Raw genomic sequence first — 14,130 nt, 5'->3', positions numbered from 1 at the left:
CTTCGAGGACTCTCTCTCTCTCTCTCTCTCTCTCTCTCTCTCTCTCTCTCTCCCTCTCTCGTTGATGAAGAGGGACGCCTACACCGGGTTGCACTGATACAGGGTGTTGGGCCTGCCCGGTTATACAAACGTCCCTCAGTCCCCTCCCTGCCCCTCCTCAGCAACGAGTGGTTAGAGAGGCCACCCGTTGTCTTAAAGGACTTTAGTTCGATCTGAGGCACCTTAAGCAAGTATACGCCTGGACGGTGGGTATTGGTGCACAAGTGGTGACATGTGAAGGTGTGTGGGAGATGGAAAGTCGTGAATGTGTCTTGCAAAGTGATATGTAAACAAATTGCCTCTAATAGAAAACGAGGATAATTGAGTGGGTAACTTGCGTAGACTGGGATCCCCTTGTATTGTGTCGGACCCCCGGCGGTGTCATTTTTGTGGGCGTGGAAGTTGTGGCGGGTTCCGGTGGTGAAGCTGTCTCTCTCTCTCTCTCTCTCTCTCTCTCTCTCTCTCTCTCTCTCTCTCTCTCTCTCTCAGTCCCTCCCTCCTTCCTCTCCTATCTCTACCCCTTCCTCCCTCCTGTTCTCTCCCTTCCCCCCCTCCCGCTCTCACGCTCTCACACAGCCTGTCCTCGTGCCACCTAACCTACCTCGCCTCCTTCCCTCCCCTCCTCTCCTCTCTTCTCCCCTCCTTCCCTCCCCTCCTCTCCTCTCCTCTCCTCAGTTCCCTTCTCTTACCCCTCCCTTTCGCCCTGTTCTTTCCATCATCCTTACGGAAATTCACCTTGCTTCTCATTTGTCCTCTCCCTTTCCCCTCCCCTCCCTCCCTCCCTCCCCTCCCCTCCCCCCTCCTCTCCTTTTTCTGTTTTGCCTTCTCTCGTCTCATCTTCTTTCGTGTCCCTCGCTGCCCCACATCCTCGTCCCTCGCTCCCCCACATCCTCGTCCCTCGCTCCCCCACATCCTCGTCCCTCGCTCCCCCACATCCTCGTCCCTCCCCCTACTCCTGTCTTTCCTCCCTTATCTCCCCCGCTTCCTCCTCCATTTTCTCTTCCCTTTCAGGTATTTCCAGTCGTCACATTTCTACTTTATTTTTTAAGTATCGTGCGTTTATTCCAACTTGGCAAAGATCCGTAACCTCTTTCTGCTCGGTGGCCGTGTATAGCGGGATTGGAGGGTTGATTTTTGACTAGTAACCAAGAAGACCCTGAAGCCTACCTTATCCGCCGGCTTGACTCGTTATTCGAATTCTAGGAGTGATCCAGTTCCATCAGGTGAAAGCAAATCACTATAGCGTCCTTATGCCCTTTGGAGTACCCTATGCCCTTCACCCTCCCTTCCCTCCCTACCTCCGTCTTTCCCTCCAGTCACTCCCTCTTCTGCTGCTCCTTGTCTCCCTTCAACTCTGTAATAAATGGGAGACTGGCCATTTTACTCTATCTTGGCCTAAAATTGCTAACATCTTGAATTCTGAGTTGTAGCAATAGTTTTAACACTTCAATGATGCTAGTCACGAGGAAGTGCTATGGAAAGTATGTAGAGCCGTGGCAGTGTCGTTTTGTAACACTGAGCCGTGTGAAATAAGCTTCAAAAGGACGAAAATCTGGGCCAAGTGAAGGGAAGAGTATAGTTTATGAAAGTTGTATGTGTGAAATTGTGCTTGCTTTTACACAGTTACTCTCGCTTCTAGTTTTAATAATCCTGTAGCCCATATTTTGACTTCCCTCTGCTCCCCGCCTCCCTCCTGCTTCCCTCCCTCCCTCCCTCTCGACTCCTGGTTCACTCCCTCCCTCCCTCTCCATCCCTCTAGTCCCCTGGCTCCCTCCCCGCCCCTCCCTTCAGCTTGGTAATAGATGGGAGAGTGTTGTTCTGCCAGAAGTTGTATGTTGGAAATTCGGCATGATTTTTAACACGAATTCTTTCCATTCTGCTTGCTTTTGATAATCTTGGAGCCCCTATTTTTACCTCCATGCCTTCCTCTCCTCCTCTCCAGTCTCCTCCTTCCCTCCTGTTTCTCTCCTCCCTCCCTCCAACTCGGTAATGGATGGGAGAGACTGTTGTTACTGCCAGATATCGTACGTCCGCCACCACCACCACCACCACCACCTCCCTCTCTCCTCCACAACCACCACTTTCCTCCTCCTCTCTTCTCTTTCCTCTTCTTTTTCCTCTCCTTCCCTTCTTTCTCTTTTTTTCTTCCCAGTTTCGTTTTCTTTTCCTTCATTTCCATTTTCAGTTCTGCCCTGTTTCCTTCTTTTGTACCTTTCCATTGTGTATTCTGTTCCCTACTCTTCCCACCCCCTCCCTCTCCTTCTCCCCTCCCCCTCAGCCTCCCCCTCTCCCCTTCCCTCTCCCTCTCTTCCCTTCTTTCCTTCCCTTCTCCCTCTTTCCCCCTCCCTCTCTGCCCTTCTCCCTACACCTCCGTTACCTTGCTCCCGTAGCCCTTCGTCCTTCCATACCCCCCCTCTTCATATCTCCCTCTCCTTTCCCTCTCTCTCTCCCCGTCTTCCCCTCCCCCTCTCTCCTTCCTCCCTTTGTCTCCCTGCCTCCCCGTCCCCCTTTCCCCTCCCTCTCTTCCCTGCCCCCCCGTCTCCCTGCGTCTCTCCCCCTCTCCTACTCATCCCCCTCCCAGTAAACATTGATATCCCACTCTCTCTCTTTATACTTTATACCAGGCGTAAAACTGACATCTCTCCATCTTGAATACCGAGATGTAACAAGAGATTGAGACAAGAATTTGGTGCTAGTCACGAAGAAGTGCTGCGGAAAGGATGTTGAGTCCAAGTGTTGTTTTATTCTGCAACTAAGGACATGGGCTGCAAAAGGACGAAATTCTAGGCCAAGGTAAAATGAATGAGCCATAGCTAAAAATGGCGACAGCACTTCTTCGTGACTAGGTTATACAGTTCACCTTGCTCGGGGATAGGTGTAGTAACGAGGGGGCTGTTATGGTTTCTTGGACCAGATTTGCGTCTTTTTGTAACTTCTTTCACTAAATCAAAAGGAAAAAATGAAGAGTGCCGCATCTCTGCATCCTTTCCACAGCACTTCTTCGTGACTAGCACCATATTCTACACGGAATTTAAGTGGACGGAGTATAGAAAGCATGAAAAGAGTTGTTGTGAAGAAGCTAAATTAATCGAGTATAAATCACTGACCTCGGTAATTGAATAAATGAATAACTGTGGGTGATAAAATTAAGATGTTTAATAAATAAAAAAATGATATTCAGATAAAGCAGATAATAGAGATGCTGACAAATATAAATGATAAAACCTGAATAGCTAAATAAATAAACTGGTAAATAAAACCTTTAGGTATATAGATAAGCAATTTATAAATTAATGGCTGGTAATAATAAATCGTAATAAATAAAATCAGGTGATAAAGTTAATAAAACTTAAATAAATAATTGATAACTGAAACAATAAATAACAGACCTTTAGCCAAGACGTATCCCCACCATTAGGTAAAGAATGGAAAGATATGTATTAACAAGTATGGCAGTTTCATATACCGGTATAGGGACATAATCTATGGCTCGTACACTTCCACAAAGACGTGAAGATGACCCAGCAAGTGGTACCATGATACAGCTATTTACAGATTAATTTCCTTAAATGGAATTAGCCCGTAAAATACTTACAATGTGGCCATTTCATATATAAGGACATAAAGCAGGGCTCATACTCAATCTTTCTTCAAGATATAAAGTGAATCTAGCGAGAAGTTTCCAAAATATAACACAAGACTGATTTGTGTTACCTCCGCCATCGAAGTTGGTTATGTATTCACCTATGTTTGTCTGTCTGTCTGTTTGTCCAGACGGTAGCTCCAGAAGTTCTCAATGAATTCCACTGAAATATGGTGGAATGGTGGTCCATGGGCCAAGAATGAATTGATAAAATTTCTGGATCCTGTGAATAGTATCTCCAAAAGCTCTCAATGAATTTGAATAATATTTTGTGGAATTGTAGGCCATGGGTCAAGGAACAACTGGTTAAATTTTGGGGCGGATCTTGAGCCTATGTATTTCACACAATATCTCCACGAATCCGATTCGGATCGTTTTAAATGACAATGGCATTGGCGGAGGTATGCGCTGTCTGAGTGCTTTCTCCTTACATGGTCCAGCTCGTAAAGTACCGACAATATGGCTGTTTTACATATACGAGGATCAGTTACCACACATACTCTATCTGTGAGATATGACGCCAATCCACCTGGCAGTTTCCGAGATACTGGCCGGACGGAAAGACGGACAGACAGACAGACGGACGGACAGGGGCGATTCCTCTATCCCCACCGTAAGGAATAATGGTAGGGATAAATAAATAAATAAATTGTCGGGTGTTGGTATAGGTGTAAGTTAGGGATGTAGCGCAGTGCCCTAGTGTAGGTGTTATTTAGTGTAAGCATGTCGTGGGTGTTGGTGTAGTGGTGCTCAGTAACAGTAATAGTGTTGGGTAGGGATGGAGTGCAGTGTAGTTGTAGTGGACAGTGTAGCAGTGTTAGTGTAGGTAAGGGATGGAGTGCAGTGTAGGTGTAGATGTAGTGGTAGAGGGTATTGATTCATGGGGCATGTGCATCTGTGGGTTGCATCGTTGACTTCCTGCTGCACAAGTGCCGCTCATGTGCACCACACGGGATGTCCTGTGCACACCTGTTGTCATGCCAAGATGTACAGATGCAGTTGTGGTGCACAACTGTTGTGTTAACGCACAGATGGTGCACAGGTGTTTACACAGGTGGTGGTGGTGTGCACAGGTAGAAGTGTGAGCAGATGGTGTGGTGGTGCATAATGGGTGGTATGGTGCACCATTGATGTCGTTGGGTAGGTTACACACATGGTGTGGTGCACAAGTTGGGAGCAGTATATGACCCGTATATTTGGGTCACTGCCTTTTTGCATTATCTGTATCTGTCTCCTGTCCACCTCATATATAATGCTGGCAAGTAACACAGGTTGGTTGCGGGTCACGCCACTTGTATTACCTGGATATATTGCACTGATAAAGTTAATCATCTCTTGGTTGGGGGATATTGTGCCACAGGGTACGCCAGACGATTAAAGTCGTGTCATTGGAACCTTTGTTAAGTGTTGACATTTAGCCGTCATCTTGCGGACAATTGTAGTGGTCTTTGCCAGCGAGTTGACTCAGCTGGGGGAGAGTCATAGGAGTGTAGGAGTTAATACTGACTGCATAGAGTGGTGTGGTGCTGTGAAGAGCCTGCTGATGCGGTGGTGGAGGCTGGTTATGCTCTCTCTCTCTCTCTCTCTCTCTCTCTCTCTCTCTCTCTCTCTCCCTTCCTCCCTCCCTCCCTCCCTCCCTCCCTAAACCAAATTGCGACAGGTGGTACCCAAAATAACGCTCTCTCTCTCTCTCTCTCTCTCTCTCTCAGACCTTTATACAATCAGCGGCCATCTTGCTTACGTAACGTTTTGGCGGGAAAAATCAAACCCATTAGAAATAGTTACAATTTATCAGTAGTAAAAGTTAAACTCCTTTCACATTAACTTGGCCCAGATTTTTTTTTAATTTTTTTAGCTTATTTCTCGTAGCTCGGTGGCAGAATGAGATGGCTCAGTTTCTCCGCACCCCTACCATAGCACTTCTTCGTGACTAGCATCGTATTCTAGGGAGATAGTTTTAGGCCAAGTTAAAGTAGATGGAGAAGATTTATTTATGTATTTATTTTTTTCGGGCTGCCTTCACGTGGTGGCACTGATGTAACAGGAATTACTCTCTCTCATGCTCTTGCCCCTCTGCTCCCTCCCTCTCCCCCAGGTGAAGGGTAGTGAACTGCAGGATGACAGTTTCAGCTTGCAGCCCACCGGGTTCACGTCTCAGACCTTGGGGTTCTACTACTATTACTACTACTACTACTACTACTACTACTACTACTACTACTACTACCACCACCATCACCACCACTATTGCTGCTACTACAACTACTACTTCTACTACTACTACTTTACAACTTTACTACTACTACTACTACTGCTACTACTACCACCACCACCACCACCACCACTACTACTACATTTAAAATTGCCTTTGTGCCAAATATTCATGATGCAAACTATTTACTTAAGATGCATAAATAACTCACTTAAGGTGTAACATGCTAAATAAATCACTAAGAAACAGGTGTTACGGCTCCAGGGCTACTACTAAAAATACTACTGTAAGCCTTGAGTTTTTTTTTCTTTTTTCTAGTAGCCTCGTTGTTTGTAAGTGCTAAGTAACGATAAAGTAATTGAAGAGGAGTGGCATCAGAGACGACTGTGTGTGTGTGTGTGTGTGTGTGTGTGTGCGGGTGTGTGTGTATCAGGAGAGAGAGAGAGAATCAGCATGAGTATATGAATGTTTATGCGTATCCGAGTGTTTATTAGAGAGAGGGGGGGGGGGGAATAACGGGGATGGGGGAAAGGAAAAGAGGGGAGGGAGGGAGGGAGGGAAGGGGGAATGGAGGAAAGGAAGAGAGAGAAGGGGGGGGGGGAGGGGAGATAGAGAGACGGGAGGGAAAGGTAGGGAGGGAGAGGACGGGGATGGGGGAGAGGGTGGCATGGAGGGAGTGTGCAGGGAGAAATGGAGGATCAATAGACAATAACCTCACATTTTTCCCTCCCAGGATGACCTACAGCTGGCGTCTGGACTCTCGAAATTATTCTCCTCAACGCACACCAACGCCGCTGTACAAATTCCCGCCGTAATCTCAACGCGGGGGAAATTAAACGCACAAATCCGCCCGTTGACGTCCGTTTACCGGGGCCTGGGAGCGTCGGCCACGTTAGGACCCCGTTATAGCGCTAGTGTGAGCCGGTGTGGTGGTGTAGTGTGTATTTAAGTGTGTTTTAGCGTGTAGTGGCATGTCCAGCACAGTTAACGGGGGGGTTATAAGGGGAACACCCACACCCAGCCACCCCTCACCACCCCCACTTCTTAAATTTGTCAACTTGCCCCCAGAGCGAGGCGGGCAGAGGGTGTGGTGGTGGTGGTGGTGGTGGTGTGGTGGAGAAGTTCTTTGTCCCGGGATAAAGGGAAAAAGCTCATTCAACCGCCGGACACTCTCACACCTTGTTGTTACACCCTTCACCCACCCTTTACTGTTTTCCTAGTGACCCTTTGGACACAACTCACTCTGTTATGACTTCTCAAAATTCTGGGTGCGGTGTGTAGCGCTGCGGTAGCACCTCGGTGGCCAAGTGATTAGGATTGCTTCCCACGAAGGTGCCGCCGCCTAAGTGCCAGGGTTCGAATTCTGGTGCGGGCAGCTGACGCCACTTGACGCAGGTATCCATCCACCCTTTATGGGTCGAGAGGTTAAATGAATACCAAGGGTAACACCTAGGGGAGGTAACTAGGGTAACCTGTATGATGCAGTGGCCTTGTATCCCTTGATTGTGGGGTAATAACCCGCTACAGGCTTAAGGGCCCAAGGAAAGGAGATGGGCGCCGGGGCAAAGCTTGTCATGGCATCTGCCCTCACCTTTATTCTTTTTTTTTCCTCAGCGGTATTTGAGGTGTTCATACAAGCGGCGAGACAGTCTCAGACATTGTTACACACTCCCCCCTTGCTGTACTGGGATTTTTTTTGTTTTTGTTTTTTTAGGTGTGAACTTTGTCCAATATAGTGTTTGTTTACAGTTGTGGATGCTGTACGCAGTGCCAGCTAAGATCCGAGATAATCATTCAGCCAGCAGGACAGTCTCAGATACTGAACGGCATTCATGTTTGCATTGATTCGAGAGATTTTGCAATACGTGTTCCGGCTACTGTGTCTGGTGCACATTTCTGCCCTTCATTGTGGTACCGATGCAATTTATGTCCATATTAATGAGATATACAGCATAGAAAAGGATATTAAAATGTTCTATGACCAATACATCGCTAAAGAAGAACTGCTACGAAATCTAATACAGCTCAACCCTTTCCTGCAAGTTTCAAGTTGACCCTCAGATGGGGCGACCACAAACGAATCGCCTCCATGCCCTTCATTCCCCCACCAACAGGCTAACCCCCCTCCAACTCACCCCTCCCCTTCACACTGCCACCACATCCCTCCACCTCATTCTTGGTCACCTCCTCCCCCTCCCTCGCCACCTCATTCACATACACTCAGCTAATCAGTCTCTCGTTCTCTCGCATCATCACATCCACCCGTCTCATCCTCGGTCTCCCCCTCCCCTCCCCTCCCCTCCTCCAGCTCACACCTACTCATTTTCGGTATTATACTCTGCTCTTGCCTGCCGTTACATCTCAGCATGGAGAAATGACAATATTAGGCCGGGTCAGAGTGAAAGGAGTATGGCATCATGTAGAATAAAGTAGAAGGCAGGAGTCGATGTGTGTGTGTGTGTGTGTGTGTGTGTGTGTGTGTGTGTGTGTGTGTGTACGTTTGCATCTTGTAGAATGTTATAGATTACTGATGTGTATTTGTGTGTATGTATTTTGTGTAAGTACGTAATTATGTATGAGTGGTGTTTAAGTATGCGTGTGTGTATTTGTGTGCGTGTGTGTATGCATGTGCGTGTCTGTCGAGTCCATTGATCGTATGTGCGTGTGCGCGTGAACCAGCCAGCCATCAGTACACACACACACACACACACACACACACACACACACACACACACACACAGTTTTATATGCGTCGCTTTTGGCAAGGTATATAAGAGTGATGAATGTTTGCTTCTTGTTATTAGTCAGTAATGAGACGACAGGAGGTGATGATGATGATGATGATGATGATGATGATTGACCCAAACGGAAATATCAGTATGTCATGGTGGTGAATATGATGATGAATATGTGCACAGAATCACGAGAAACTGACGTGGAGAGTGTGTGTGTAAAGTGGAAAATGAGAGGAGGAGGAGTGGGGAGGTTGAGGATGAGCTGGAGAGGCATATGAAAATGGGGTGTGTTGGAGAGAAGACAGCCTGATGACGAAGGAAAAATTAATACCGAGGCAGTTCGTATGTAGGTTGATAGATAGAGATGGGCTGATGTAAATAGATTAACAGGGAACACTGATTGTCTACGAAGAACTTGGTTTGGAAGTAGCAAGAACGAAACAGCAGACGTCATCATTGTGTGTGTGTGTGTGTGTGTGTGTGTGTGTGTGTGTGTGTGTGTGTGTGTGTGTGTGTGTGTGTGTGTGTTGGAGCTTAGTAACCTCAGTTCTGGCAGTGTTAGTTGAAGAGCCACCACCTTTAAAAACTGCACCCACATCACCACACCACACCACACCACACCACACCACCACACCACACCACCACACCATCATTTGTGTGGCTCTAATTCCTAAGCAACTTTAATTTGATCACAGTGTCCTCTTGTTTTTGTTCAGTCTTAGTGCCCTTAGTTTGCTGTGTAGGACTTTGGGAGGCGCCTTGGTTGTGAAGGATTGGATTGCGTTGGAAGGGGTGTGTGTAGGGGAGAGGTGGGATGCGTGTGTGTGTGTGTGTGTGTGTGTGTAAGTTTTTCTGTCCATATCCCAATTTCGGACTAAGGTACGAACAGACTAACAAAGGAGACCCTGGGCGGCATTCTAGATGACGGGAGATTTCGTAGCCCATGTTCCTGAGCGATTTATTCTACACCTAAACATTCTCTTGTGCGTTAATTATATCACTTTAATATTAACATCGTTTGCATCAGTATCGCACAAGAGGATACGGAGGTTAATATGCCAAATAAATCGCTAAGGAATAGGTGGTACCGAAATCTCCGAAGCCACTCACTGACCGCCACATTGATAGATAGATGGATAGATTTGTTTATATACATGGACGGACACAAGTAGACACTCAGGTAAATGAGGTAGACAGCAGGTAGACTCAGACGAAATAGATAGACACGTAGATATATATAGGTAGATGGAGAGACAGACGGGTAGACTCAGACACAGACAGATAGAGAATACCTGTCTGATATAAAAAGTAAGAGAGTATTATGGAAGTCACCCCTAAGCGGTCTAAAATTGTCCTCCTCTACCAGAAATAGACTAGGAGTGACGTCACAGTGTAGTAATGACGTCATCCCACTCACCGTTTTAAATCCTTGTGTTGTCCCTTACGCTGTGCATAAGTAATGTTGCTATGAATAGCTCAATGTTTTATTACTGTTGTGCTTCGCCTTAACTTTGCACGCGCACACACCCTCTCTCTCTCTCTCTCTCTCTCTCTCTCTCTCTCTCTCTCTCTCTCTCTCTCTCTCTCTCTTTCTCTCGTGTTTTGATTCTTGTGTTAATATATTGTAACTCAGTGGCATAAAAAGACAATACCACGCACATCCTCCTTTCCATAGCACTGCCTTATGTTAATTTGTTGTTACTTAGCGTGCAAGGTAGAGAGATGGCAATTTTAGGCCGTTAAAGTGAAAATAGTAACTCATTCCATATTATAGGAAGTGATCTGGGATTCAAGAACATTTTGATTGGTCACTGGGCATTGCATCTTCGTGTGTGTGTGTGTGGGGTGGGGGGTATTACATCAAGTGAGTGGTTGGTGAAAAGGATAATATGGTTTCGGGAGTTGAATGCCGAGTGACATATGATTCCAGAAACAATTAGACTTGTCACTGTGTTGCTTTTTTTTTTTTTTTTTTTTTTTTTTTACGCTACATCAAGTGAGTGGATAGTGAAAAGGGTAAATATCTTTTGAGGGCTTCAGTGATGAGTGACAGATAAGGTTCTTTTGTCTTGGCTCAGAGTTTTGTCACTTTTGCTGCTTATATCACGTAGCTTAGTGGCAGGAACAAACAGTGTTATGGCTCTACATCCTTTCCATTGCACTTCATGACTACACCATATTCTTGTATTTACTGATTGCCGTAGCATCATTCAGGATGGGGAGATGGCAATTTTAGGCTAAGCTAGAGTGAAAAGATTACGATTGTAGTTCCTTCAGCACTTTCTCTTTTGCTTTTTTTGTGGATGTTACCTCCCTGTATCCATAGGCGGGGGGAAAAAATGGTCATGATGGTGATGACGATGGCAGTGGTGGTATGAAAATGGTGATGATAGTGAAGATGACAATAATGGTCATAAAGGTAATGGTGCTGGTGGTGGTGATGGTGATGGTAATCATGTTGACGACGACAGTGATGAATGATGTTGATGATGATGATGTTGCTATTTTGTGTACGTCATGTACTGCCCAGTCTTGACTGCATGTTAATGCTGGTGTTTTTCTTGCAGAGGACAAGGACAACCGAGGGTCATGGGACTTGGAAACAGGGTTGTCCTACGAATGCCGCACACTGCTCTTCAAGGCGCTACACAACCTTATAGAACGGTAAGCAATGGCAGTGTGCTACTTTTTTTTTTAAATACAAAATTAGGTTGTGAGAGTGAGATGAAAAGGCAAGGTGGAGGGATATACCGTATGTAAAAGAGTTGGTTCAGGTTGTCCAGTGAATGCCACATGCTGTTGTTCATGGAACTACACTATATGTTGGTGAAGGACAGGGTGACATGGAGGTGATTTGTTGTGTGGCCACCATCCCTTATGGGATTAAGGCATCTAGCAGCAGATAGATAGGTAGGTAGATGAATAAGATCAGTGTGTGTAAAGTTCCAGTGTATATACACTTCTCTTCCAGTTGTTTTTTTGTTGCATGGGCAGGTATTTTAAATTGGAGAAGTGTATAAATGGGAAGAGTTAATGGGAAAATGCAAATAGGAGAATGTAAATACTGTAAATGTAGTGTAAATAGATGAGTAAATACAAGAGTGTAGCTAGGAGGTTGTAAACAGGAGTGTAAATAGAAGCATGAATGTAGGTGAATGTACTATCTATCTATCTATCTATTGCCAGACGCCTGAATCCCGTTCGGGGTCGCCACAAACAAATTGCCTCCACGTCGCCCTGTCCCCCGCCATTTCACTGCCCCACTTCCAACTCACACCCCCCTCTCTCATATACCTCTCCACCCCATCCCTCCATCTCATCCTCGGCCTCCCCCTCCCTCTTCCCCCCTCCACCTCACTCACATACACTCACTTTGTCAGTCTCTCACCCTCCATCCTCTCCACATGGCCAAACCACCTCAGTGTATTTTTCCTGTTTCCTATCACATCCACATCCACACCACAATGCTCCTTTATATTCTCATTTGTCAGCCTGTCTCTCCATGTGACTCCACAGGCTCCTCTTAAATAACTCATTTCCACTGCACATAGACTTATAAACAGTGTAAAAAGGAGAAGGGTGTAAATAAATGTGTTGTGTTTCAGGTGTCTGCTAACGCGCGACTTTGTGCGTCTGGGGCGATGGTTCGTGCAGCCATATGAAGGGCCGGAAGGGGTACCAGGCAGTAGCAGGTATGTTGTCAAGTGTTAAAACTGCTAAATCCCATTATAATACTTGGCATTTTGTATACGATACAATACAGTATACAGGGTGGTCCATATATAACGCGTCCTTTCCACTTGACTGGCCAGTTTCTCATGCGTTACAAGGACAGTTCAGTCAGCTTTATCGGTGTCTATCCTGCATCATTTATTTGTTTCCTACTTTCACTGCTACACCCATGCCAACACCAGCAAACTGAGACGTCCCTACAGTACATGAAGATCCTTCCTAATGTGTTTCTTGTGTGGCACTGTTTATGAACCCCCCCTGTATATACAGTAATCAGTGCATTTTCAGTAATTTCAGTTACAGTATGCTTTTGTATTTTAAAAGGCTCTGGATGTTTAAGTTGGTGTTATGTCACGGGGAATTTGAACAAAGCAGAATGTACTGTCTCATGACTTAGGTTTCTGCATTATATATACAGTTACAGTACTTATGAATGCCACAGCAGTAGGAAATATTACACCCATTTTGCCCCATTAAGAGTGTAGGGGCTCAAGGCTAGGCTTTCAGGAGTCAAGTATCCTAATGGACCCAGGTTCGAATCTATGCTGGGGTAGGGAACAATTTAGGAAATGAGGAAGAGCGAGGTGGATCGCCCCCAAGCTGCACATTGGGTGGGCGGGGTTCAGTCTAGTATTCCCTTTGGGGGACATGGCGGCTCAGTGGTAGAGTGCCTGACTCAAGACCGAAGAGTCATGAGTTTGCGCCACACCCCGGTAAATTGCCTTGCTGGGAGATGTAGTGTTCTCCTATCACCTAGCTGGTTGTAGCAGCTGCAGCTCAGTGAGTTAGAATGTTCTGCCTGAAGGGTCAGTGGTTCAAGTCTATCCAAGGGTCATCGTTAGACATCTGGAAGGGCATCCAGTCATAAAGTGCTACATGCTGCAAAACCAAAGTCCTCTACCCAAGGGCAATGCCTTAGCCCGTATTGGAAAAAAGGAGACACGGCATTAAAAAAAAAAAAGAAAAAAAAAAGAAAAAGAAAAATTGATATGAGGTGCAGCAGCCTGTGCTAATCCACAGCACCCCAGTAAGTACTGTACATGAGAAACATGCACAACACGCTTAGGCATTTCAGTCACCACACAAACATTATCAAACCCTTTGCAACAATATCCCGCCTTCAGACATTCCAGCACAGGCATTGATGAAACATCTACATACAGTACTCATTAACTCGCTGAGCAATACAACACTTCAATCAAAACACCTTATGACAAGCCTTCCCTCCTGACATCCACCCATCACAGGTGGATTTAGAGATGATTGAGTTCACCTAGCTAGGCTTAGAGCAGGACATCTTCCAGCCCTCCCCAGGTACGAGCTGGGTTTTGGGTTGGGTGGAATCCCAGATGCAATGTGCCCAGCTTGTAGACTAGGCCCACACAACATAACACACATTGGAGCCCTGCACACCACATGCCACACTGAGATGCAGACACACAGCTATGTAGGGAACCTATGGGACAGCCCCATTGAGGCAGTTGCTTATATATTGTCGATGGTTCTGCTCAATCAGATGGCCTGGGGTTGACCAACAGTGACATCAACTGTTATTATTGTCATTATTTCTAGCATTTTTCAGCATTGGGCAGAACCCACATATCCAACCATTCTGCTGTTTCACTGGCCAGTTCGTGATAAAATAGTGGGATATAACCATACTATTGGTGCTGTCAATATTGTTTTCATTGCAGTATCTAATTTTGATGTTAATGTTGGTAATGTCATTATTGTTATTTGCAGAGGGGTGAGAGGTGTGAACATTGAGGGTG

The 14,130-nt window shown here is 45.9% G+C and overlaps 1 protein-coding gene across 1 annotated transcript in view; it reads left to right on the top strand.

Annotated features, from left to right (window-relative positions):
* The window catches only part of skd (mediator complex subunit skuld), a 105,932-nt gene that overhangs the window by 58,738 nt on the left and 33,064 nt on the right, over window positions 1-14,130 (top strand). The window contains exons 4-5 of the mRNA XM_080266218.1: window positions 11,194-11,290; window positions 12,232-12,318. Of these exons, the coding sequence (XP_080122344.1) occupies window positions 11,194-11,290; window positions 12,232-12,318 (184 nt within the window). The remainder of the gene's footprint in view (window positions 1-11,193; window positions 11,291-12,231; window positions 12,319-14,130) is intronic.

This window comes from Coenobita brevimanus, chromosome 19, assembly GCF_032717465.1.
Source record: "Coenobita brevimanus isolate Jiangsu-jjx chromosome 19, ASM3271746v2, whole genome shotgun sequence".
In the NCBI taxonomy this organism is placed as follows: Eukaryota; Metazoa; Arthropoda; class Malacostraca; order Decapoda; family Coenobitidae; genus Coenobita; species Coenobita brevimanus.
Note: the sequence above shows the minus strand (reverse complement) of the source record. Positions and strands in the feature narration are given on the sequence as shown.